Source organism: Manacus candei, unplaced genomic scaffold (assembly GCF_025592945.1).
Source record: "Manacus candei isolate 608988 ecotype Guabito, Panama unplaced genomic scaffold, ASM2559294v1 h1tg000018l, whole genome shotgun sequence".
Lineage (NCBI taxonomy): Eukaryota > Metazoa > Chordata > Aves > Passeriformes > Pipridae > Manacus > Manacus candei.
This window is the reverse complement of record NW_026138066.1, coordinates 16,118,201-16,145,490: the sequence shown is the minus strand read 5'-3', so window position 1 is coordinate 16,145,490 and position 27,290 is coordinate 16,118,201. Positions and strand designations below refer to the sequence as shown.

Sequence of the window (27,290 nt, the reverse complement as noted above, 5' to 3'; positions counted from 1 at the left end):
GGTGCAATCCCCCCTCTCTCAGGACTGCAAGATGACTACCTTCACTAGTTTGGTATTTTGAGAATTGTATTTGAGTGTTCTGCAAACATCAGCTATGTTCTTTCACAGGCAATGGGTGTACATGAACAGTTGCCTTCACAAGTCAGAGATTAACAAAAACACTGCTACACAAATGCACATATTAACTCTGCATAACACACACATTTGTTTAAAATTAATTCCCGGGTGTTCTTGCAAATAGGTTTTATGGCTGTATGAAGAGAGGCTATAAAAGGACATTTGGCTCCTTGGAAGGTGGCATGTTACATTTTTTAAAGAAATGTTATTCCTCCCAGATAAATGCACAACAGATGTAACATTCGACCTAAGCAATAAGATTTATTACTATTTTTAAAGCAAATTCAGCACAGCTTAAGAGAACACTGTACAGAATTCTTTAGGCTAGGAAGAGGTTCTTCTTGTCATCAGTGCATGCTTTGCATTTGCCAATTCTTGCCCTCAAAGCCAACCCACAGTTTAGTATTTCAGGCTTCTTACAAAGGTGATGATCCTGCAATTCAATCTGCTAATGTAGCACATAGCAGGCTCCCTCTAGTCACTGCAGGCATGGGCTCATATCTTTGCTTTTATTATCGAAAGAAATCTGCATGGCCTCTTTGGTCTCTTTCTGAGCCCCAAAACATTCCATGTGATTTACATTAAGCGTAATACCAACCGCACATGCAACCAAAAGCAAGTGTCACACATTGTTTGGCAAGGAAAAATAAACACTACAGCTGTGATCAAAGAATGTGTCTTGCTTATATTGTCTTATATTAATTTCTTTAGCTCATGCATCTCCATATAAATATTTATTGTTTTGTATTTTCTTCAGAGGCCATAGTTCTTCTGTTTTCTAAAAATAACCTGCTTATGCATAGTCTTCTCTTTTCAAAGCACTGGTTTTCCTTTTGTTAAGTTCATTTGCAATATCTCTGTGCATGAGAAGTGGTGAGAGATGGGTATGTGCAACTTCAATAACAAACATGTTGAAAATACCTAAAAATGAGGAACAATTCTTGGATGAACACTGTCAATAGTAAACAGTCCCTGTGAAAAAAAATCAATAGACCTCCACGTCATGTAATAATTTTGCATTTTTGCATAAGGGCATGAAACACGAAAATTAAAATATACCTGAGAATAACATTAAAATCTCATTTTCAAGAAAACACTCATTTTTGTTGATGAACAGCTTTAAGTATCAAGTAATTTTTTCAGGTTTTGCATCTCACTTCCTGTAACATAATCCCAGATGGTCCAGCAGGCAGCCCCTGACCAACACTCTCTCAGGTGAATCGTGGAGCTGACACTGTTGTATTCACATTGGAGAAATCAGTGCATCTGAAAGGTTATCTCCTACCCCACCACACACAGAGCCAAGCACTTCAAATTGTGAACCTCTATACAGCCTATAAAAAGCAATCTCAGACTTAATATACCATTTTCACCTAATTTTTTTATATGGACAACTACCAGTCAAAGGTATAAGCAGTGATCCAAACACTAGGACCCAGCAAACTGCTTGGGTAGAAGCCTGGCTCCATTAGAGCCAATCGCAAAACTCACAGGCACTTCTGCAGTGAGCACTGGGATCAGATCCATAGGCCAGGAAAGTTTCTACCTGTCTATGGCCCAAGCACTGCTTTAGTTCTTCATTTTACACTGGATTTGTTTGATTGGTTTCATAAAAACAGTGGAAGAGGGGAAAAAATCCGGACTAGAATCGCTTTCTGATCCCAAGTTCAAAGCATCTCACCAAATCTGGGGCTGCTCAAGCACATTCTCTTCCCAGAGAACAGCATGAGACCAACTTCTTGGACACTCCTCTAGAAGATCTAGGCAACACTGGGAACACTGCAGATCTGAGATCACATAAACACATCACCTATATTTAAATGGATTCTTTCCACATTCATCACAATTACACGTGCCTGTAGATCCTCTCCAAATTGGTGTTCCCCAAAACTCTTTTAGTCAAGGAATCAACCAGCTCCCTAGCCATGGGGTACTTTCAGTAGCCCTTTAGTAGGATGTATGCTGATAATCTCTAAGAAAGACTGTAAACTCACTGAGTGTTTCCTATAGTGATCAGCCAGGACAAGTAGTTCCCAGACTTTTTAAAGGGATGCAGCTGATTTCTGCCGGAGAAAAATTGTATTAGAGTCTTCACCTCTCATTAATGGCTGTCAGTCAGGGTACTGACATCCATACAGATGTTGCATGTTGTATTTGAAAAGTATCTGAGTGTATCTGCAGTAAGTATTGGGATTAGATCCACAGGCCAGGAATGTTTCTACCTGTCTAGTGCCCAAGCACTGCTTTAGTTCTCCTTCATTTTACACTGGTTTTGCTTGATTGGCTTTACAAAAGCAGTAGCAGTGCAAGAGATGTCAAAAGCAAGCAGCTTGGCCTGCTCATACAACCTAGTTTTATACTAAGACTTTCTGGTATCTGGAATAGTTGCCTGGCAAGATTTGACACCCGAGAGAAGAGGGTGCTACTTTCACCCATAATATCAAGAAGTTCATAGCCACACCTGCTGTAGGCTTTGCTTCAGTGAGGGAAAAATGATTTCCTGTACACCTGCAAACATAGTCTCTTGGACTTGAAGAATGTCCTCAATCAGAGATGTTGATCCTTGAGGAACTGACCACCAGACCATCAAACATTATCAAGACTGACTACGGCACATCTCAGACAAGGACTGGGTGCTACATTACACAGTGCATTTTTGCCTATCCTTTGAGAAAATTTCAGTCTAAGGTGTGGGAATTTCAAAGGACCCATATTAAGAAGTAAATCACAGAGAGGTTCATCCTCTCCACACCCACCCAAACCACAAGCACAAGTGAGGGGGTTTTGTAGTTCTGTGTCATCTGCATACGCCAAATGAGAGACTTCGTTCTATATATAGAAATGTAATTGATAGGTCGCATTGCTTCAAGAACAACAGATTTTATAAAAATTGTTTAGGGTTTATCTTTCCAGGTATTTTGAATACTCCCTGAAATATCCCATAACATTGTGGTTAGCAAACAGGAGGAAAGGAGGGAAGAAAAAGACTGAAAAGTATTCTGGAATCGAAAGACAGTTAATCACTCAGGTTGTTCACAATTCCTTCAGCCCACAAAAGTCTCAATTCAGACTCTTGCTCTGTAGTAAGAAAAAAAAAATCCTCTATTGTCCTACCATCTCTCCTCTTCAATGTATGATGAAATCCAGAGTCACAAACTGCCACGACTTCACAGGCAAAGGGCATGTCCTAAAGCAGTTCATTTCATGTCTCTCTGATACCCCATGGGCAGCTTTTTTCCCATAAAGCAAAGAATCTCACAATATCATTTTGTGCTACATTCTTTACATATTTTGACTTACAGTCCCAAAGCATATTTATTTCAGTCAGAGTGTGCACATGTGGGTTTTGGGGGATTGTTGAGGTTTGGAATTTTTCAGCTTTTTTCTCAGCTTGATATTTCTGCACTCTTCCCGAAGCTTTGTGATTAAAGATTCTGCTTTGTAATGAAAGCAAGCCAAGTACTTCAATGTTGAAAGAGAGTGCAAAAAGAAGCAGTCAAAACATGTGGTGATTCTTATTTTCCTTTCAAGAGTGACAAAACAGCATATGCAATTCAATATCCAGGATCAGTTAATTTTATCTGAAAAAGCAGCTTTTGTTAGTTAACATTTGCTATGATTATCACCCATTTAATGCTAATTTCCTATGTAAAGCCACCATGGTGCCCACACGAGTCACCTTCATACTTTGGGAATACGGGCTCGGGGCAACGTAGGTCACCAGTTATCACAGCCTTTGTTTTATTTTACAATACATTCATGATTCTCTGTACTTTCAATGGCAAATACATCATGCTTGATTGGCAATGCTGGTATCTGATATTCCATGATTACCTTGGCTTGAAAGTGAGACAGTAATGCACATTCGTGTAACTCTCCCTTTAATGTAGTACAAAGCTGGACATTGCTCAGAAAGAAACCCCTAAAATCCATTACCTATTTATGATCATGTACAAACGGATATTTATCATGTTAAAAGAGAACCATATGTTAAAGTGGAGGCTAGAGCCCAATAAATCTTTTTGGATGAAAACCCTTTTCAAAAAAAGGAATAAAATAATTAACATTTGCTTTTGCCAGCAGAAACATTTGCTCATGAATCTCCTGGGAAGGGAAGGGCATTTAACCTTTTTACATGCCATCCCCTCAGACATCTCTGCCCCCACTGCAAAAGAGACAACAAAGATTCCCGACTCCATGCTGCTGATTAAACCCCTTGTAAGAAACATCTGGATGAAATTTTCTTGGCAGTTGATTTGAAAAGTACACAAGAAGCAGAACTAGGGAGCAGCCATAGTTCAGCCGAGTGACACGAAGATGATGCTATGCAAAAGCAGATTTTTCCTTGAACACATTAACTCCTAAATATTAGCCTGCGACTGTGCAAGCAACCTCATTAGCAGAAGAAAAATAAATCCCTCTTCTACTCTGTATGCCAGTGTAGAGAAGGCAAACAGGCTTTGGAAAAAAGCCAACTCAAAAATCTTGTTTCTTTTAATAAAATAACAAAGGGCTTAAATAGTTTTCCTGCCTAATACTTAACTTCAACTGACAGGTAAGAGAAAAGTCGTCAATGCCCTTAACTTCCAAAAACCATCAAATTTTTTAAGGATTTCAAAACTTCTGTGGTTTCTGAGAAACTCCCCAACACACTGGATGTAATGCTTTCCTACTTATTGTCTCAGACCATGCAGCCTGGGCCTAAATTAGCAAAAATAACCTCTAATTTTTATAGCCTGACATTCAAAATAAAGGAAATCTTGGCCCTCTGTTGCTTGAGCTGAAAGAGTCTGTCCAATGCAGCTTAGCAGACTGTTCCCCTTTGGAAATACAAACCCTGGAATTCTCACAGTTTTCCATATTTACAACAGGACTAAAAGTGAGAAATTTTCACTGTTGCTATTAATTGAATAGCACCAGTGAAAAACCTACATGAACCAGGCCAACTTTACTCTGCAGCTGCTATGTGGTGAAAAAAAACAAAAATAAGGAAGCAGCAGCAGAAAAAGTATCTGAGTCTGACACAAAGGAGCAGAAAAAAGGAAAGCAGTGGGGACCTTCTGCCCCACAGCTGCCAGGCTAGGAAAATTCCAGAAGGAACAGGCAAAGACACTTCGTCTTTTCCAGAAGCCAAGGCATAGAGTGCTCAGACTCCACCAGAATTACTCTGACATAAAAATGAAAGCTTCAGCACTGCCCAGGGTTACATTTACTGTAGTTGTGAAAAATTTGATGGGGTATGGAAAGAACTTTAACTTTTCATTTGGGACATTGCTATAAAGAAGTCGATTATCAGTATGTGTTTAAATTTGCCTGGTAAATATTTCTAAGTCATAAAGAAATTAACACATAGAAACAAAATCTGGTCGAAACATTTTATATCCCATCCAAACTTCACATTCTAATGCACCCCTACTGATTTTTGCTACGCCACCTCGATCCCAATAGATCTAAAAGAGGGGCACCTATTCAAATTAGTACTGCTATCACTTTCTCACTAAATGAACTTATCCACAAACACCTTGTTATATAGAATTGTTTAGGTTGGAAAAGACCTCTAAGATCATCAAGTACAACTGTCAACCCAGCACTGCCGTGTTCACTGCTACCATGTTGCTAAGTGCTACATCCACATGTTGTTTAAACACTTCCAGGGATGTTGATTCCAACACTTCCCTGGGCAGCCTGTTCCAATGTCTGATCACAGACATTTCTTCAGAGAAGAAATTTTTTTCTAATATCTAATCTAAACCTCCACTGGTGGAAGCAGTCTCTGAAATATGGGAAAAAAATCTGTCAGATGAAGAAATTTCAGCATGGGACAAGAACAGCCATCTGGAATGCAGACCAGAAATACAATCACAGAAGTGCAGCAGTAAGAATTAAGTTTGAAGCTTAAGTCTGAAGTGTTTCTTCTATCAAAATAAATAAAATATTGCAAATATTTTGTACCACATCGTAATACCACTGGAATGGTAATGAATGAATAAAATCATAAAAGAGGTTTATAGAATCCAAAGTAAAATCCAATATTCATCAATAATAGTGGAAATAAGAAGCTGTCATGTAGAACATCTACATGTGAGAGCCACACCACTTGTCCAGCCAGGAGGTGACATGGATGTAGATTTAGGGCAGCCACCTGCCAGGCCTGCCATCATAACTCCAGCCAGCTGAACTCATGGCTAAGAGAAATACTTTAAGACTCCTGCATCAAGGGAAAATCTGCAATTTTGTTACAACCCTTCCACTTAACCAGTGAATGCTTTGCAACTCCCTCTGCACATTTGGTCTGCACCAAATAGAGAAGATGCTGCAATATTCTGAATCCAGCAATGTGTGTGCAACCAACGAACAATTAAACCGAGCATAAAAAGTAGGTGACTGGAAAACATGGAACCAAGGCTTACAGTGTATCGAGAAATGTCCTTACACTTAAAAAATTATAATGCACTCCAAAATCCATTTGTTCAGGCAATCCATGTACAACAGAAGGCACTGTTATCCATATGAATCTATCAATTCTGCACAGCAAAAACCTGAGAAGTGCAACTCAATTAGATGCAGCCTGGCCCCTCCCAGTCATTCGGGTTCCTTGAGGACAAACATTTCCTTTCAGTCCATCAAATTATAAAAACACCACAAAAATTTGTACATTACAGTAGCTGGTTAGAAAGAGCATTCTGGTGGGGGAAGCACACTGCTAATTTCCAGAAAACCTTCAGCAGCATTAAATTACCCTCCCCTATCACCCAGAAGTCACGATGATTTCAAGAAAATGTAATGATGAGACCATTCCCCTTGACCTTTGTAGCTGATCCTTCAGTTGCCACTGGGAGTACTTCCAGCAAAGTTAAATGCTGTGATCAGTCCTTTGTTGTCAAATGCGTATCCACTTTGTTGTTCTATTGTCTTTGTCTCTAGAATTCAAACAAGAAAAAGAATATGAAAAATAGTCTATAGAGAACACCTTTGCCAAAGACAATACAGCTCAGCTAAGAATGCGAAGTTGTGGAAAAAAACTCTCAGTTGAGTCCAAATTTCATTCCCTAAATGCAGTGACAGGAATAAATTACACTCAGATTTCCTCTAAATGCGTAAATGTGCACACCTCTACAACCGAGCTGAGAAATTAATCCTCTACAGAATCAGTCTGTGTTACACTGTTCTGCATTCCTTTTGATTAAATCTGAATTTATTTTCCATGATGCAAGCTTTCTACACATCTAAAACCTCACACTGACAGCAATGTTAGCAGTTAAAAAGTTACAAAACTGTTAAACACATTATAATCGACAGCAATCTTCATCAAATGCCTGGCTGACAGTTAGATATCACCTTAACGTGCTCTTCATTTCAAATGTCAGATTGTGCAAAACTAGTTCATACCCTGTTCAAACAGCAGCATGAGAAGGCAATTAATTAGAAGTAACAGTATAAAAAACAGTACTCTCTGAATAACACACACTTCCAGGTAAGCAGTAATGTAAGCATAATATCCTACTCACGCTTCCTAGAAAATGTTAATTAGCACAGAGGCCTATTCTCTTTGTTGTTACAGATCAGATGCAGTTCCAAGATCCCTGCAACAGATAAAATGGCCCCAGAGAAGTGACTCACCTGCAGCAGTTCGCCGGTGTTCTGCTAATGTATAAATTTCCTGCAGCTGCTTCTTCTGATCCTCACTCAGCGGCGCCGTCAGCGAATGGTACCAGGCTGCATCCCGGCTCTGCACCGCTGTCAGAACAGGGATGGATGAAAAGTGATTGTCAGGTGCAACAAAATGAAACACATGGAATTTCTGGTTGGTTTTAAAACAGAATCTGCACTGCAAAATAGGCTCAGTATTCCTGCCAGTTTTCTTAGCACAGAATCCTCAATCTAACAGAGCCAATCCATTTTGGGGGAACTTAATACATCCTCTCCTTTCTGAAACAGAAAGTTTGTTCATGAATAATGGCCACATGGTTATGTGAGTTGAATACTCTAACATAAAACTCATATGAAAACTGAAAGCAACAGCATAATTTCTCCATTATGATTTTAACATCTAGAAGGTGACAAATATTTCTATATACAGGAGTGCTCTAGTGACCAAGGCCCACTTAATTAGGCTGTGATCGAAAAGTTCTGAAGGGGAACACGCAGAGAGTTAACCTCTGGATGTATTTGCTACCATTTGTTTTTCCAGCACTAGTAAGCCAAAAAAATCTTAGGACTGACATCAGAAAGCAAGATCACATTTTCCATTTTCAGTTATCTAAATTATTTCTCGTAACAAAGAAAAGGGTTTTTCGCGGTGGTGGCCATAAACATCTCCAAATGATTTCATCACGTTATATCATCCTGCCAACCAGAAAACACTTACTTAGAAGTGCTTGTGTAAAAAACTGGTATTCATCAACACCATTTTCAAGGTCAAGAGGTGTGCTGAACCCTTCAAGAGCAGTCTCTTCCAATGCATCTTCATCCCAGTCATCATCATCATCATCATCTTCATCCTCTTCCTCTCCACCTCCACCACCACCACCTCCTCCTCCACCATGGTTGTCTTGCATCGCCTGGCTCACTTCATTTGTCTCATCCTCATCACTCGATATCTCTTCTGGAAAAGCATTGATACATTTTGTAAAACAAAGTCTAAAAACTGTAAGGAAACAATGACTTAAGAATCAAAACCAATTAATAAAGCTAGGTTTTGACTGGAAAGGGAACTCTGTTAACACCCTTCCTCCAAAATCTTAAAAGCCCTGGAAAAATGAAGCTGTTAAAATGTTTCCTATATTCCAGATCAGTTAAACTTTTGTTTCTATGCAGACCTGAGAAATGTGAAACTGCCACCTTTCTTCTTCTTTCATTTATGCAGTCACTGTGCAACTATAGGATCCAAAAATGTTGAGGAAATGTTTTCAATGAAGTGGTCCATCACTGTGCTTTTTAAATTACAGAGACCTCACAAATAGACACAAAACCATGAGTAAACCAGCTGTAGACCAACTGTCTGCCTGCTCTTCTTCAGAGTGCTCCCTTATTTGAACAAACTTAAACCAGCACCTCTTGTTTTGCTTTACCTTCTATTCCACTTAGAAACTATTACACCCTGATTTAAATGTAACTACAACATGAGATTCTAAATGCTATTTCTTTCTTAAGGAAAAGTATTTCTGAATTATAATCAAGATGGAAAAATTCCCCCTCCAATTCCAAACCTTCAGCTCTTCCTCTGTTAACAGTTTAGAAAGAATAAAGATGACTACATATGCAGCAAGCAGGGACTAAATCACAGGATAGAGATTTGAAAATCACTGTGCTTCTTCCATACTGTATTCCTATACATTGAAAAGAATTCTGTGATTCCACTACAGAACAATCATGTGTGAAATTTCAGTGGATTACATAATCTGCTCACATCCAATCTAATTTTCAAGCCTCAAACCATCTATCTACTATTCCATGTCAAACAGATTTGCCTGCAATGCTGTGTATGATTCCCTCCCCACAATTCCCTCTGTAAGACATTCTTTGGTGTTTTTTCTTTTCTGGCAGTTAGGGGCCTGTCTACTCAAGGAAACTCAGCTTGAGTAGACAGGCCCCTAACACCGTGTTGCAAACGACTTTCCATTTGGACAAAGAAGTGTTGCTAGGATTTCCTTTGAAATTCAACCAAATATGGTTTTCGAATAGTTGGGTACTAGGAACAGCTTCTTTCCAGGGAGTAAGAATATAACCAGTGGAGTCCTGGCAAACTCCTGCTGCCAATGTGAGAAGACAGGGCATAATTATAACCTGGAAGAGTGGACTTGCAAGTTACTCTTAAACCAGTACTAACCTTTCACAAAATGTTAGCTGTCATACTTTGAAACGTTTTCAAAACATTTTGGTATGAAAAATCAATTCCTGAGATGACCTTTCATGCACCCAGTAAGCTGAGCTATTTTCAGTAGACTAATGAGTCTTAAATACAAACTGCAATTTCTTACCCCCTTTAAATTAAATCCAGACAAAATCCACAATGTGAAAAGGGGAGATTTTACCATTATCTTCTGCAACGTGTTTTTCATCTTTAGCATGATCCTCCTGCTCTGTGAGTTCTCGTGAGGCGCAAACTTGTTTTAAGCCCAAGAAGAGGAGGAGGATTGAAGGAACAATCTGGGCAGCCACAGCATCCACTGCAGGTGGTCGGTTCTGCAATTCCATTAGGATGCTCAGTCCTATTATACACATCTTTCTGTCGTGGAGTCTGAAACAACACAGACTTGTTAGAAAAAAAAACCAGATTTTTAATGCAAGCATATTTAGAGAGCATTAAAATCCTGGTGCTAGACATGTGAGGCTATGTTCAAAGTCTATTTTCAAAGCTCTTAAACAAACTATTTCCTTTCTTCTGAAACAAGTTCCCCACTGGAAAGTACTTGTCCAATAACAATTAAACACCTTTCAAGCACTGGTCAAATTCCTGAAGCAACTGTTTCTGATTACCAAATGCAAAATTTGTAATGCTAAATAAATACTGTTTAATAATTATGTAGACTATCTTGTCTTTAATAAAGCATTTGATACAGATTATCATAATTAAATAGGATGGAAAATTAATTTGCCTTGGCTTAGACAGCAGTACTATTGCAGGGACTGAAAATGGCAAAAAGACTACTAATGAAGAGTAATGATAAGCAGGAATGCACTGAATCGCAGGGTGCATTTATGGAGAGCCCCAGGGCTAGCTGAATTTAAACACACTTATTAAAAGTCCATCAGAATTGTTGTATTACACATCCAATTTCTGATGCTAACTTAAAACACATAGCTAACGCTGGTGAAAGCAGGGAAATAATTCCACCCTATCAAGAATAACTGGCAGTATACCCAAACTAGGAACTTGCAAATGAGTAGATCTCCAGTAAAACAAACAAACTATAGATAATTGAAGGGAAAGAAAATCATTAAATTAGCAGCAGAAAAATTTTTATGTGACCGGAGTCAGGAAACTAGCTAAGAGCCCATGCTTTTAAACATAAGAATTGATTTACACTTCCAGAAACAGAAGTTTCTGCAAACAAGACAGAAAAAGCCTGTAACTGCCTCTGCAGATACCCTTTGGTTCTCCTTTACTGGAAACATCAGTCGTATTCAACTCTGAGCTAAAAGTACAGTATTCTGTAACTGGGGGCTTGAGAGGAGCTTGTTTTGTTTGAACTATTCAATTTGATGCTGACAGCTTCTGTGCAAGCCTTCCACAGGACAAGTAGTGCCAGCAAGACCTACAGAAACCAAGCAAACCTCCAGGTGGCAGAAGATGGCCATCCTCTACACTCTTGGTAGATACTTCCATTACTGAATCAGTTTTACTTTGGAATGAAGAGAATACAACTTGAGAAAGGAGAAACTCATCAGATGGGCAACAGAGACTGCAATAAAGCTAACAGGGGAACAACCAGCTCAATCCACCACTTCAAAAACTGCTACAGAAATACAATTTTTTAAGTGCTTACAATTTCATTATCAAAGTTTCTATGTAACATGCTACTGAACTATTATATGCTTAAAGCAACACAAGTGATCCTGTATTACAGCTTTCTAAACTTTAGTTATGCTTAAACAAGCCTAGAAATCTGGAGGGATTTCACTGTACCTCCCACATTGTTAGTCCTGTTAGAGTTTACTTAAGTGATTCATTCTCAAGAGTAGTTGACAACAAAAATAAATTACATATGACCATGTGGAACATTATGATCACAGAAGACCTTCCAAGAAAAACAATATCAACAAGCATGTCAAATGGCACGCTTTGTCACACTGGGCTTGGCTGCTTCATTGCACGTGTTGAAAAATGCAACCAAAGTGCAAGTAGGTAAAGAGAGTCCTTCCATCACTGCTAACTGCAGTACTTTCTTTTCAGATGGAATGGGACACAAAAGATGGCATACAAACCAACCAAGGAAACTGAGACAGAGGAACAGGGTCTGCTTGGTGAAAAAAAAAAACAAACCAAACCTGAATCCCTTACTTCTCTCAGCTGAAGTTACCTACTCCTGTATGTTGGAAAAAAGCTCATTGCCCTTTGCTCTCATGCTGGCACTTTGAAGACCAAAAACCAATCTAAAGATAACGCTACCTATGAATGAAGCATAGCATTTTTGGGAGAGTTGTCCTTAGTGCAAGTACAAAGGAAAGAACTTTTTCTACCTCCTCTCTCTGCCAGCACTGTCATTCAAGTGTGACCAAAGTTCTGTAATCTATGCACAAGACTTCTATCCTGAATCTCTGACACGGGGAAGCCGTGAAATTCCTTCAAGACCCAAACGTACAATGAAGCAATTTCAGTCACATGCGCCAGAGTAGCCAGTGACACCACCTTTTATCACAGATTTGAAAAAGCTACTGTTGTACAACATCAGTTGCAAAGTGCAAAACAGTAAAATGTAAAAAAAATCTTAGTAATTAATGGCTTAGCTTCATACTAAATTATCTTTTTGGGACACCAAACGAAGCACTGCAGTCTGAAAGGGAGTCATCATTGGGAAACAGCACAAATGACCACAATCGCCAGCGTATTTGTCATGCTCCATTTTAAAGCTTCTAAACAGAGTTTTAAGAACGAACACACATGTCTCCAGAATATGCATGTTATTAGAAGGCCCAGCAGGACAGCAGAAATCCAGGCGTCAAGCCATCTTTAGTGAACCTGAGCCAGAAGGAGACTTGTTTCTTTCACCTGCCAGCAGAGACAAACAGCAGGAAAAGCATCTGTCTTGCCTCAAGTTCAGCATTCTACTATGCCCCAGCTGTATTAAGTACCCACAGGACTGAACAAGCAAAACAGAGTTTTATGTCAGTTACATGTTTTTGTAATGGTAAGAAATGGTTTCAAGACCACTCATTTGCTTTCAAAAGGCTCATTATTTCAGCACCCTTCCATGTGCTCGAGGGAGCCTGGATATGATTCTCCTTAGTGATTCGTGCTTCGAGATCTGTACCTATTTGCTCAGCAGCACACAACAGTCCTCCCTAACAATCACAGGCTCTGCTTATTCCTCAATGGTGTATCCAGCCTGGAGTGTTAAACACACAACACACAGCACATGACTCCAAGTCAAGTCTATTTCTAACAAGCTGTGTGTGGTCTTCCTAATCTGCAGGACCTCTTCTTGCTAATACACTTCCTTCCAATACAGGATAAAAAGCTTTAAGAATCTTTTGTATTTTAAACCAAGCTGAAAGTATTTCAAAGAAACATCACTAAGCCTTTCCTTTACTGGTTTGCTGTGTTCTTTCCTATTACAATCAATACAGCTCCTGGACAAACTGCAAATAATTACTCATTTCCTTCTAATTGCAAAGTTGGCACCAAATGAGACTGGGACTTTATACACAACTCTGAGAAAACTAGGATTTCTGCTTTAACTTTTATCAAACAAATACCCCTATTCAGCTTCTAAAAAAAAAAAAAAAAAAAATCACTTATTGAGGTTTTTTTTGAAGCAAGTCCTTTCACCCTAGTTAACGGAGAAGAATTTTTAGTATGAAAGTAAGCATAAGTTGTGCAGATGTCTCACCCAAACTTCAGCTGTCAGGGAAAAGGAAGAAAGCAAGGAAAGTAAGGAACAAATGTTTCTACAAATGGCCTTTCAGTTTGAAGTTATTGTAGAAAACATTTTGAAATAAATAAATATCCTGTGACATATGGGCGTTACAGGCACACAACCGGAGAAAGGGTTTTAACAAAGTCAGATTTTGTTTGTGTTTCTGTCTTTTCCTGTTCAGTTAGGCCTCTGAATATCTGGCTCCTGTTCAGATGATGACCCCTAATACTCTTGTAAAACCAAATGATCTTCTAGAAGCAGTGCTGTCCTGAGGGAAAGGGAGGAAGTCCCTTACAGCACAGCACAGTGCCTCACAAGCAGTACTACAGCAAAAGCCATACACCTGGAAGCCACATACTGAGGAGACAGCACTGAAGGAAGAGCGACTTCTAGATTTAAGCAATATTATAGATAATTATTTCACTGCTGGTAGGAGTAGATCAAAGAGAGATTTTAAATCTGCTGCTGCCACTCAAGTGCAGAGTCTGAGAAGAATCTGGCATCATGATCATGTGTTTCATTTTCATAGGCTTTGTCAACTTATGTCTCAGCTTCAAATAAGAGTTTAGTTGAAAGGTAGCTGCAGTAGCCAATGCTTTCTGAAAAGCAACACAGAAGAACCAAAAGTTAAGCTTTAACTCACAGGACTCCTTGAGATTCGATCCTAGTCAGAGCCACAGCATTTTTGCCTTCTGAATCTAGGCTAGTTTTTCACTGAATGCTCAAGGATGAACTGTTTCAGGCTATAAATCTCTTTCATTTTTTATTTCTTTAAAAAAAAGAATGACAATTTTACCATCTGTAGGGAATGCCTTCTTTCCTACTGTCTCTGTTTGCATTCAACATTTGATATGTAGTAGAAAAAATTGACAGCACAGAGATGAATCTCAAGAACTTTGTTTTAACCATAAAAAAGGTAAAAATTGTTGGAAATCCTAAAATATCTTGCTCTTTTCTAAAGCTGGTACATATAAAAATAATTTAGCAATTAAAAATAAAATTATGACAAGGTGCGGGAAGTAACTTAAAGGTGCCATTTTTCAGTTATTGACACTCCAAAAGAAATGAAGTACCATTGGGTCCTTTATGCCTTCTTTGTCACTCAGGTAACCCTTCTCATGGATAACATGTATTTCTGTTAAGATACAGGCTGCACTGTAGAGATTTGTATACACAGCAGGTAGAAGATGTCAGAATGCTTGTGATACTAAGAACGGTCCAGTTTTATCATAACAAATAAGAGCCTTTTCCCCTGTTTCATTTACTACTTTTAATTTTTTTTCTTCAAGAAGAGACACCTTCAAATACAGACACAAATGGGGAATTTGCAGAAAGACTGTATACACCAAAGCAGGCAATTTCTTTTCTATCTCCAAGTGGATTTCACTCTAATAAAACAGACAGAATTAATGTGCAGAATTAATCTCTGAAATGAGAAAGTCTGTGCTACAATTCTACAAACTATTGTGCTTTCTTTGTCCCATTGAACTGTGTAATTGGGACAGAGGAGGGAGGAAAACTTTTACCATGTACATTTGACATGTGTTTTAAAAATACAACAAAGGACACGCTGAGAACAAAACCATATAAACCACTTGGTTACTGACTGTTTGGAAGTCACTATTCTATTACAGTTATAAAAAAAGGTAATGCACTGCTCTAATGCACCACACAGTTCTAAATCCAAGATGAATCCTATGGCAATAATACAGCCATATGAAGACAGCATATAATTCTGTTCAGGAAAGATTAACTCAAGTAAGAATTGGTATGGAGTAAAGTTACTTGGACAACTGGGGAGTGGAGGAACTATCTCATAAGAAGTCCCCTGGAGACTTGCTTAGAATTGGAGAGACAAGATTGTATCAATAAAAAAGAGGTAGGAAAAGAATGACAACCTAAAAGAGGGTATGTATCTATGGGTCAGGAGCTGCCTGTGCTTATCCATGGCATGACTCCTATCACACTCTTCATTTAGTCTGTTGGCATAGGCTTTGCACATAGAAGAGAAGGCACATTCTAAGCCTATCCATACACCTGCAGTCAGATGTCAGCCTCCAATAACAAAACAGAACTCCAAGCAGGAAGGTGAGAGGTAGCTGTTAACTCCTTCTGACTCTGCTTTGTCCTTAAGTGCATTTGAATCTCACAGACTCCATATCTCAGCTGAGAAGCAACCATTAAGTGTCAAGCACTGGACTTCACCTCCGCTCAGCATCAAGTGCACACTTTGCTATGTGATGACAGGCTTTGTTCCCCTTCATTTACTTTACAAATGTTCAGCTCCTGCCCAAGTGCACACTAGTGCAGTGCACACACATGTTCAAGGGAGGCTGGAATGCAGTTTAAGTTCAGGAGTATGTCAAACAGCCAGTATATCAATGGCACAGTGATAAATATGCAAGGAGATCATGCATAACTCACAGGGATCAACATCAGTGTGGGATTCACTGAGCAGAGTAATGGTTTTTTAACACTAAAAGGAGTAGTTAAAAATAATTTACAAAATATAGAACAGAAAATATGTATTTAGTGTTTCAGATAAAAAGTTAACACGCTGCTGAAATCCTGCTGGTAAACTCTGAATACTCTGAAAAAACCCTCAATACTTGCCCAAAAAAACAGTCTGTGTCATTCATCCACTGGTTTATGAACTGTGCAGTGATGGGCTCAGGATTGTGTGGAAATCTGATGTTCTCCAAGGTGTGCAGAAGTAGGTCAGGATTGTAATAGAGTGCAGCTATGGCAACTTGAAGACACATGGTACGGAGCTCACTTGTTTTAACTCCTCTGGTTAATCGCTCCAGCACAGCCTCCACAAAGAGTGGAATACACTGGGCAGAAAAAGGAGAAGAAAAGAAAAGGAAAAAAAGAAAAAGAAAGCAGTCATTATGCTTGTTGCCAGATTATACAAAAGTTTAAAATACTTTTATCAGAATTGATGTCCAGAGTTCACTGAAATCCAGGTATAATAACCTAGGAACACATTCTATTCACTTCCTAGTATAAAAGCATTTTAAGCCTCTGATCACATGCTTATAAATCAGCTCTTCTCTGAGTTAAAAACTGCAATGTTATTCTGAGCACAGAAGAGAATATTTGGGGCCATTTGGTGGAATTTGTTCTAGCCTGTATAAAAGGTTTAGAAAAGAACTCGAAGACATTCTAATCTTTAAATAAAGATTCCTAACAATTTCAAAACTAACAGGCATTAAAAACTAAATTACCTAATCTGTTTTTCCTAAATAATGTAAAAGTGATGTTAGATTTCTTATAGAAGTTTTGAAATGAGTGAGTTTATTCAGATAAAATCAAGTATGCACAAATTTCCAAACAATGAAATACATATCTACTAAACACATATATATTTCAATGTGCAGATTTACACTTAATAAAAATTTGGGAAGCATTATAAAAGTTTCAGTTTATGAGTTTCAGTTTAGTGTGCAACCATTTCAATTCACAGAGTTGTACAGCTCAATGAAGCCTTCCACCACCCACTTATTTCAATGCAAATGAATTGAATTCACTTTAAACTCTTCCAGATCTCCTTTGAAAGAAAAAACTTTCAGGGAACATTTTTATCTGCAATGACTTCAGATTTACATCAGTAAAGTTATACTGGTTTCAGTAAAATTAACTGAAAATTTATCACCGAAGTCCATGGACTGCATTGGTGGCAACATCAAATATGATACATCAAAGTGATTTAGGCTCATTACATAAAGCCCAGAATTTAGCCCCTAACAGAAAAAAGACTACTATCTAAAAGGGTGTTCTAAGAAACTCTAGAAAATTGTTACTGTTTTTCCCTGCAATCGCAATCCAGCCACGAGAAAAAAATCTGCATTTCCAAACGCAATGCACTAAGTAATTTAAAACATCAAAAAGTTCCTATGGCTTGGAGAAACAACAGTAGTTGGGTATGTATAGTTAAACTCTCAGTCACAATGGTTTTAATTACGTGTGTTTTGCATCAAAAGGGAAATTCTATTAGTAGAAAGCAAAAAAAAGACAACCCTGAACAACATACTATATCCTTATCATTCAGTCTGTATTTATTTTCTGGTCATGCCCATTAATATCTCATCTCAAAAACAAAACCCACAACCTTACAAACTCTCATGTGCTCATTTATTTATTTCCATATTTCTCTCCACTTAACATTTCCCTCAAATTCTCCAGTTCCAACTGTTTTTCTCAGGAACCATAGATGGATCACTGGAACCAGTAAAAGAGAAAACCTGTTCAATATATATCACCTGGTCAATACCCCGTCCTTTGCATTGAAGAACAATTACTTCCAGGAGTTTGGCTGCATGGCACTCTGCATCTTCTCCTGCGTCTCCTGTTAGTACCTAAAAATCAGAATGACAATTTACCAGTATTAATCACCAACAACACTGACAGCAACTCCTCCTGCACCTGCATACATCAAAAAAATCTCTACACAGCATATACATATCTATTCATGCACAGGACATAAGCAAGGATAAGTGGCTAAAGGTGAACTTTAAAAAGTCGAAGAAATTGCTGCAGCTCTTTAAGAATGTTATATTATTTCTATGTCCTCACTTTCTCTTTTTAAAAAATATATGTTACTTATAAGAATCACTGATGTTTCCCACATTGTTTCCATTTTTTCACTTCAATTCTAACAGTCACTGGCAGATCAACAGCCTGGCGAAGTGAAGTCCTATTTCTAGGCTAGTTTCTGACTAAAAACAAGATGTATGCAATCCTTCTGTGTACAGGCACACACGTGTGAAACTGAGTGCTTTGTCTCAGTGCATCTCAACAGCATGGTCAGTGTCAATCAAAACATGACAAAGCAGCAGAATTCTCAAACATACTCAAATTCTCTAAGCTTCTTAAAAATCAGCAGGTAGCTAGATGCCTAACACTCTATAATGCCCCAGATCAGAGAAGGACTGCAGCATGATCTCATACCTTATTATACATGAGAGACTCGGTATAAAGGAGAAACATGATAAGTGTAGGAAAAACTTCAAGTGAGTTCACACCTTAGCTGACAACTAGGGAGTCCAATTGCAAGACACACAACCCAAGGAAATCAGGTTTCATTAATTCCTCTACTTACCAAAATAGCTGTTCATAGAAGAGAGTCAAGATGAACAGCAACTTTCTCCCACACAGATTTGTGCATGTAATTTTTTAAAAGCATGCCACTTTAAAAGTGTGAAGGTGCTCAGCTCAGAACTGAGCTGAGACCAAAATTCCCTTAGTTCTGAAGTGCCTGGCCACCACCTGGCATGTTCAGGTCACTGTTTGTTAAGTACTAGTGATAAGCACAACAGTAAGATTTAGAAGCCTTACCTTTTTACACATAGTATAAATGATTTCTAAATGTTTTGGGTTAGACAGTAAAGTATCAGTGTCAATGGTCACATAATTATGCAAGAGAGGCATCATATCTGCAGAACAAGGAAAGCAAAAGAGAAAAAAGTTAAAGGAATCCTTGCAAGTGCTAACCAGTGAGGGTGTAGTCCTACAACAGAATTCACTGGCTTATATTCTTGGATACCACTGGAAATTCAAACTCTGAAAAAGCCTTTTCTAGAATTCTTCACAAAGTGCACCACGCAGGGTGCATTGTCAGAAGAGGAACTAGGACAGGACTACATTTTAATTAATTAATTTGCAGTTTCGCATTAACTTTGGATATTTCAGTTTTCTTTGAGTTCAGGATCTCCTACAATAACTGATCACACTGACAGATTTGAACATGCTTCTCCTACTTAAATATGCTCCTGTTAAACTCCCACACTCAACAGACGGTCAGGGCATGACTCAAATACATGATCATTTTAAACCAAGACACTAAATGGAAGCGACCCTTATTAAGGTGGGGTTTGGAGATGAATTCTCAAACAGTGGAAACATCAGTAGAACAGAAGGGATTGTACCTGCAAAGTATTCAAAGCAATCCTGTTGGAAAACCTCATACAGAACACCTAAAAGCTGCCACATCTGAGGTGAAATCATCTGGCATGTTAAGCTGAAGGCCAAGGAGAGAATTTCTTCATAAAACTCTGTAAAAGAGAATCAATTTGAAGCAGAGTGCTTTAAAAAATAAATTTAACTTGCAAATACCTTGAAATCTGAAACCAAGTCCTGAGTCATATAATGACTAGAATACAGCAATTAGAAACTAAATCATACACAGAAAAATAGTACAAGTCGGAAAAGACTCTTTCAGATAGGCCTCATGTTGGCTACAGTTACAGCAATATGCATAGTTTTCCACTATCAATACACACCAAAAAAATATATCACCAGTACATCAAAGACAATGCTTTTAACCAATTACTGAAAAATATTTTATTTTCTCAGCCTTTGTTTTTTCTTATAGGCCTTATTACAAAACTGTGTAACTCTTTAGTGCAGGGTACTGATAAAGCAGTAATTTAATTGCAGGTCATGTCCATAACAGACCAATGTAATTGTAGACATAGTCCTTTAAGATAACTAGCTAGAACTATAATCAGAACTGCATCTTCTGCTTTTGAGTTTGACCTCCAAAACACGACAAACAAGCTGACTAATGTACAAGAGGAGATCAGGAGAAACAAATTATAACTGAAAATTAATGCCTTTTTTATTCTTTAAAGAAGTACACACACAGATGAAATTCTGTTCTGGAAGGTAGCAATAATTAATCTACATGTTTTTACATAAAAAAAAATTCTTCATGGTTTTCCTAAAAATTATCTCTAACACATACCTATAACATGTTTCTGCAAAACAAGGCCAATGATCTGTAAACAAATGCTCTCAAGCTGTTGAGTGATCTGAAATAAAAACATAAAGCAGTTAATTAAAAAAAATTAGAAATACAGCAATTTAATAAATGTATTTGACTAATTCAGTTGGAGAAGTTCTTACAAAAGGCTTTTATAATTTTTTAAATGCTGCATCAAAAATCACAATTATTATCAAGTAAGATCTCACTGCTGCAGAAAGAATCTCTTTTTTCGTGAATATGTGAAATGTAAACTTACACTGCACCACAACTGGGACACCAATTCCTAGGAATACTATCCAAGAAATCACCTACAAATACGGGTCACCATTGTAAAAAACCAGTCTTAGGCAAAACATTTCTCCCTAAACTCTATTTTAACAGTCTGTAATACAACTAGCCACTGTGAGGAAAATTAACTCTACCCCAGCCAAAATCAGCACATTCCGAAGGAGTGTTTACCCAAAAAAGTGCTAAGAATGTTACCCTCAGGATATAGATTCCCCTTGAAGTTGAGAGCTAAACAATGAAGAAATCACAAAAGTAAACTGGGTTTTAAATTCAAATTTGTCACAGATTGATTCCTGTTACAGTAAATGCACGTTCATGTCAAGTGATGCAACATACATGGAAATGTTTGTTGCCATGACCAAAAGGCATGTGGAATAGGAGAAAAGTATGAAAGAAAATCTCACCTCCTTGTGATCTTCCACAACTGTCAGGATTGTGTCAATTGTGTGCAAGATGCCCATGGCCATAACTGTTTTGTCCTCTACTTCCTCATATTCCTCACTCTGAAGTACTTTACCAAATATTTCAGCCTGTGAACAAAACCAACCAGCTTGACATTCAAGAGCAAACTCACATTTCTAATTTGTCATGCAAAGCCAAGACAGCAAATGCAACAGCACCAATGCCTTATCTCTAAGAGCTGTCAGTACTGAAAAATATGCTCCTTACTTCTGAAAGGGGAACATAGAAAATTAAAATCTCTTTTTTTTTTAGAAGTCTATGTTAAGTCTTTCAAAATGTTAAATGGTTAGAGTTTGGCTCATTAAAAACAGTGACAAAATTCAGTATCTTTGAAAAACCTATGGGTTTTAAAGATGCTTCCCAGAGTAAAGAAAACCATAAATACTGTGAATACTATAGGTGGACTCTTATAAAGATTACTTTAAACAGTGTGCACTTCAAAGTTCATTAAATGTTTCCCAAACTAGGCACGTGCTTCTGACTGGACTGTTGTTGGACTATTGTCTCTTACCAGGTGTTGAGTCATGTCAACAGCGATTGTAGCCACCTCCTGACTGTACTCACAGATCATCTTCTGGATTACATTGGTAAGATCATCATTCTCCGTCTCTCTAATGATGTGCAAGAGCTCCTGCATAACTGGCCTCACATAAGGCTTCACATATTCCTTGGCTAAAACAACCAATTGAAACCAGGTGAAATCAACTATCCATATACAAAAATACACCGTATCTCAAAACTACCAGGTAACTGACTACTCTTGAACAAGATAATTTTTTTTAATTTGAATTTTAATTAATTTGAATAAAGAAATAAAAAAAGCCAAAAAACATATCCAAGGTACTTTTACAGTTCTTAACTAGTAGACAAAGTAAATAAATTGTACAATAACGAAATGTCATCTACAGCTAAAATCCAGTTTTGAGGGAATACTTGCCCTCATACATAGGCAGCATTCATTCTTAAACATACACACAAAGACAGGTGATATTTACTTCGTTAAAAGAAACATGCTGATTCTAACTTCTTTTGTGCATAGACTTGCTGTAAAAACTAGAATTTAGAATTCTGTGATGTGCACAGTAACCAATCAGCAAGTGAAGCTGTCTAAACATGATGAAATGTTCTTAAATATATGCCTTTAGATGGTAGAAATGTTTAGATAAATCTGCACCAACCTCCACATCTCTACAAAAAAAGAAAAAATCAATAAATCAGTGTATACAGCTGATAAATCACTGTCACATACCTTGTTCTTGGTTGCTTATTAAGGTCTGAAGGGCTATGGCTGCTTCTACTTTGACAGGCATTTCCTTATCTTCAATCAGGCTCTTCTTTGTCAACTCTACTGCATTCCTCAAGTTTAACTCATTGTGAAATTTCAAAGCACTGAATGAATGAAGTACCCAACAGGACTGCAAGACAAAAAGAAAAGCGAGTTAGGGACTATTGCAATATTTAAGCATTTTTTTAAGTGATTCAAAATCAACACTATCTATCTCTCTGTTTCCATGTATTGCTTTTTTACTCCCTTAATTACAGGGTATTCATACATCAAATGTAACAGTTTTTGCTGTTACTGTAACTCAAGCAGTTCTTTGTCATCCTTTCCCAAATTCCAATAAATTCAGCATGTACATAATTTGCGTTCATAGTTTTGGTCCTTCTAGGGGAAAAATCAGAAAGAATTCAAGAAAATTAACTGTTTATGGCTGGTATCAGCACCTGAGGATTTTCTTCAAGCTACACTACGTTATCTACTCTGTGGAAATTCAACCTATTTTTCACAGGCATTCAACAACTTTAGTTACTAAGATCTGCTAATGAAAAATGGCCACAATCACTGCTCAATTTCTCAAGTTCGATTTAAGAAGTAAACAACAATATATCACAGACTTTCCATCAATTGATTTAACTGAAAAATCATTTTTTAAATCAAAATGATGAAAAAATACTGTAAGACAGTTTTATTTTAAATTTTACTATGTCTTTGCTTTATTTCTTTCATTAACATTCAGAATGAAATCAAACTGCAAAGGAAGGAATCACGGAAAATACCAAAATTGATGTAAGAGGTGAACTTACTCTAGCTCTGAGGTACCCCAGGTTAGACATGAATAAGGGAAATACATGATTCTGTAACATCAGCTCCATCTGGTCCTTGAAAACGCTCTTCTGTTGGTATAAGCAAAAATTAATTTTGGAGACCATTCCTTTTACATACTTCATCCTAGCCAGTAATTCATTTCAACTATCAACCATGGGAAATAAAATGACTTGTCTATATAATAAAGGTATTCTCTCTCAGAGATCTGAATCTCATACCTTGAACAGGACAAACTCATAAGCATAGCAAGTTCAAAGCCATATAAATAAAAGAACTGTACATATATAATATTCAACTCTACATTATTCATTACAATACTGTAAACAGGAATTTTCATTTTATTTAAGGCAATTGATTCTAGCTGATTTTTCTTTAAAATTATTCAAGATAAATAACCTAGTACTTCCATTCTTCCTACAAAGGAGTGTATACATACCTGAAGATAAATATAAACTTAATATGAAACAGATCTGAGTTTTCAAATGACCTACGGTTACTATAAGCATCAAAACTAATTATTTTGCACATTACAACAACAAAAAAATAACATCTTTTTTCATGTTTATTAATGGGCAAAGATAATTCCTTTGTGACAAAAATCTCCTTAGTTAGAGAAGGATATTTGATGAGTTATCCTTCATTATTTCAACCTTGGAAAATCCCAAGATATTCACAGGGAGCTAGAACTACCAGCATGGAGATTTGGGACTTTCCTTATAGCCCTGGAATACTAGAAAAGATAAATGTTGGGGTGTTACCACCTAAAGGAATGATTCACTGACTAAGACAGGAGGTGGGTGAAATGGGACATTCAATACAACACGTATCTTAGGGAATCAGACTTTATTTCACCAGTGTATACATCATTTTTTCCCATACTGATTCCCCAAACCATCACAGAGGTGGATGAAGAACTGAGCAGAGAAAAATCAGAGAGAAGGGGAAAGAATTCTCCCTTGTGCACACAGGTCAGAAGTTTGTGTGCATTCAAGTGAAGTTGTGTGGAGAGCCAGGTGGCCAAGGCAGGGTCATTGTGTCTACAAGCTCCTTACAACCTGTATCTCAGTCAACTCAACAGCCAGAAAACATTTATGAATCCAATATTTTATGCAGAAACAGCTGATGGAATTTTTCAATGTGCCAAATTCCAAATACAAGAAATTCAGATCTGAACGGAGTCTGCAGTGTTTGGAGATTATTAAACTTTTATAAAGTATATTATAGCCTCATGTTCCAAGACTGAAAATTTCAAATAGGAGTAGAATACTGGAATAACCTTTTTTCCCTCAGGAAAGAGACAAATAGATTTAGAAACCCTCAGTCAATATGAAAGTCTCCTCATAACACAAACAATATCTTCCTCTTTCACTATTATGCTCCAGTGTGAGGGAGGGCATCTACAACCCAACATAATCTACAAAAATTCTTTAAAAGTTACTGATGTTTCAGGAATTAAGATCAGATCATAGATTGGTACATTGGTAAAAAAACAGACAGTGAATGTTGGTAAGATGTTGCTTGTGATATGAAGACACATCCTGCACAGAGAGACAACTCACATAAAATACAATAAACTACTTCTAAAAAGAAGTCTCCATTCTCATGCTAAAAGTGATAAACTTTTGGCAGTTCTTTTGACATGGAACAAGGGTTTACTTTGGACTCCACCATCTACAAAAACATAAGGGAAACTGTAATCCATGTTAATTAGAGAGCAACAGTGTGGATTAAATTTGTATTCAGATTCCAGAAAAACACTCAAAATTCTGAAGGTGACTATAAAAAAAAAAAAATGGAGGAAGGCTCTGTGTTCTTCACAGTTATTTTCAGAACTCCTAACTGGCTGATGAAACAAGACTTAGAGCCACACACTGCAGAGTAAGAAAGTTGGAAAGCTAGACAAAACACTCCTGCAACATGTGAAGTAAACCTTTTTCTGGAACCAGAAGACGCCCACAACAGCGCAGGCTGTTGGGGAATTGGATAAAGAATCACAGGCAATGTTACTGATGGAATGCATGTTTGCTTTTTTAACACTTCCATTTTACTACTAAAGCAGAAGAGGACCAAGAGACTGTTCTATAGCAAATAGAGCTTTGGAAAAACTTGAGAACAAAAATCTGTGTACAAAATGGGAATATAAAACCCAGGAAAGAATGTTAATATTTTTAAATAAACAAACCCTAATATTCTGATTGCACAGTGAAATCTCTCTACAGATTTTATAAATATGGCTAAGGGCTAGTCATACTTTAAAAACTAAGACTCTTCTATTTTAAAATCACTATTGATAGTAAGAATTGTCAACCTTGTTCACTTCTTTACCCACCTACCTTCAGTAAAATATCTGCTAGGGACCCTATAACATGCAAAGCTCCATCTTTTTTCCTTGGATCAATGTTTGGCTCTGTCAGAATCTGGTAGCAATATGCCATCATTTTTGGTAACACCTATGCAGAACAGAAAACACATAACCTCTTTTTGTCAAATTATTTCAATAGCATTTTTTAAGTTAAAAAATTCACATGACATTCTTAATAAATTTTATCTTGGCCAAAGCAACTGTGAGGTACTGTGTGTAGCATCTTTCCACAGTTAAAATTTAGAAGGCTTCTTTTTCATCTTTTTAGTCAAACTCGTCAAAATTAATCTCCTTGAAATTTCACATTACTACTAGTAAATAAGGTATTTTTGTTATTGTCCTGAGGTAAATCAAAAAAGGCGATGAAAAAGCAAGAGGCTCAAACTGTACCTAACCCATTCTTTTTCCTTTAACTTCTTTTCTGGCTTGTCGCACACATATATATTAAATAAATATATTCAAGAAGAGCAGATTAAAACCTCAAAACTTATTTTGATCTACTGATTTTGGCAGTGGCTTCTGAAGTTGACTAGACTTACAAAGGTTTCTTGGCAAAACCAACCGTTGAATATAATTTCCACGCCCATTATGTCCTTTTCCCAGATTACGAAATTTTGATGGTCTCAATGCCAATCATGAAAACGAGAAGGAAGGTCAGTGGGCAAGAACTGTTTTGATAGCAAAGAAGTAAAAGGTCATATTCTACTTGACATAAGACTATGTTCTTCTTTGAAAACCCATATGGAAATGGAGCTCTCTGTTTACTGGATGTTAAAACAGTACCCAGAAAAACACCTGCCACTACAGCAAACTGACATGTGCCTTCCAGGACTTGCCTGGGTACTTTTGCACAGATAGATCACTGTAAATATAGAAAGTTCTACAGAACAGTTATGTCCTCATTAAAAAGTAAATGCATGAAATGGGTTTCACTCTTGCTAATTTCATTGCTGTCAACAGGATTTTAAATAGCATCAGTGAAAATTAATAAGGATCATGTTCACTTTTTCCCCTGGTACAGTTTGTGATGCTCAGAACAGCCATGACAGAAGCTGTCTGTAAACTTGGGAAAAAATCTATTCCAGTACATCTATTTCAACTCAGCTTGTATCTGGTAGATTAATTTTAAAGCTGCAAGAGGAATCCATTTATTTAAATACATACACACATATTTTAATTCTCCCAAAATTAATAGCATTCAGCCAGGAAACATTTGATTACGTATTATCAAGTAGATTTTTCAAGACTAACTTCTTGTAGCATCTTCAAATTTAAGGGAAAAATAACATTATAAGGAAAATCCAAATAAATGAAAGTATCCAGTTTCATACCTCTTTTCTCTTCTTTGCAGCAGTATAAAGGAGATTCTGTGCTGCTGTTGTAGTGGATGCATAATCCTCAAATACATCTAAAAAATTGGAGGGGAAAAAGCATAACAAAAAAATTTTCTTTTCTGAGTAATGAATTTTTTATAGACCATCTTGTTTTTGAGATATTACAAATTCAGGTGAATATATAACCTCAAAACTATTGACATGGTTGCTTTCACTTCACAATTAGAGTCAGACCCAAGCTTATGTCACATAGCTTATAAAAGTATTTACTTAT

At 37.3% G+C, this 27,290-nt stretch overlaps 1 protein-coding gene across 2 annotated transcripts in view; it reads right to left on the bottom strand.

The window, feature by feature from the left end:
- Positions 1-358: 358 nt before the first annotated feature.
- The window catches only part of IPO8 (importin 8), a 48,792-nt gene continuing 21,860 nt past the window's right edge, over positions 359-27,290 (bottom strand). For both annotated transcript variants that reach the window (XM_051784529.1, XM_051784531.1), the window contains 15 exons: positions 27,014-27,090; positions 25,654-25,770; positions 23,299-23,388; positions 22,463-22,628; positions 21,725-21,885; positions 21,156-21,281; positions 20,443-20,509; positions 19,625-19,750; positions 19,035-19,132; positions 17,960-18,055; positions 16,311-16,531; positions 10,152-10,357; positions 8,486-8,722; positions 7,738-7,854; positions 359-7,037 (listed from right to left, as the gene is read on the bottom strand). In XM_051784529.1, coding sequence (XP_051640489.1) covers positions 6,940-7,037; positions 7,738-7,854; positions 8,486-8,722; positions 10,152-10,357; positions 16,311-16,531; positions 17,960-18,055; positions 19,035-19,132; positions 19,625-19,750; positions 20,443-20,509; positions 21,156-21,281; positions 21,725-21,885; positions 22,463-22,628; positions 23,299-23,388; positions 25,654-25,770; positions 27,014-27,090 — 2,003 coding nt within the window. In that variant the 3' untranslated portion in view covers positions 359-6,939. The remainder of the gene's footprint in view (positions 7,038-7,737; positions 7,855-8,485; positions 8,723-10,151; positions 10,358-16,310; positions 16,532-17,959; positions 18,056-19,034; positions 19,133-19,624; positions 19,751-20,442; positions 20,510-21,155; positions 21,282-21,724; positions 21,886-22,462; positions 22,629-23,298; positions 23,389-25,653; positions 25,771-27,013; positions 27,091-27,290) is intronic.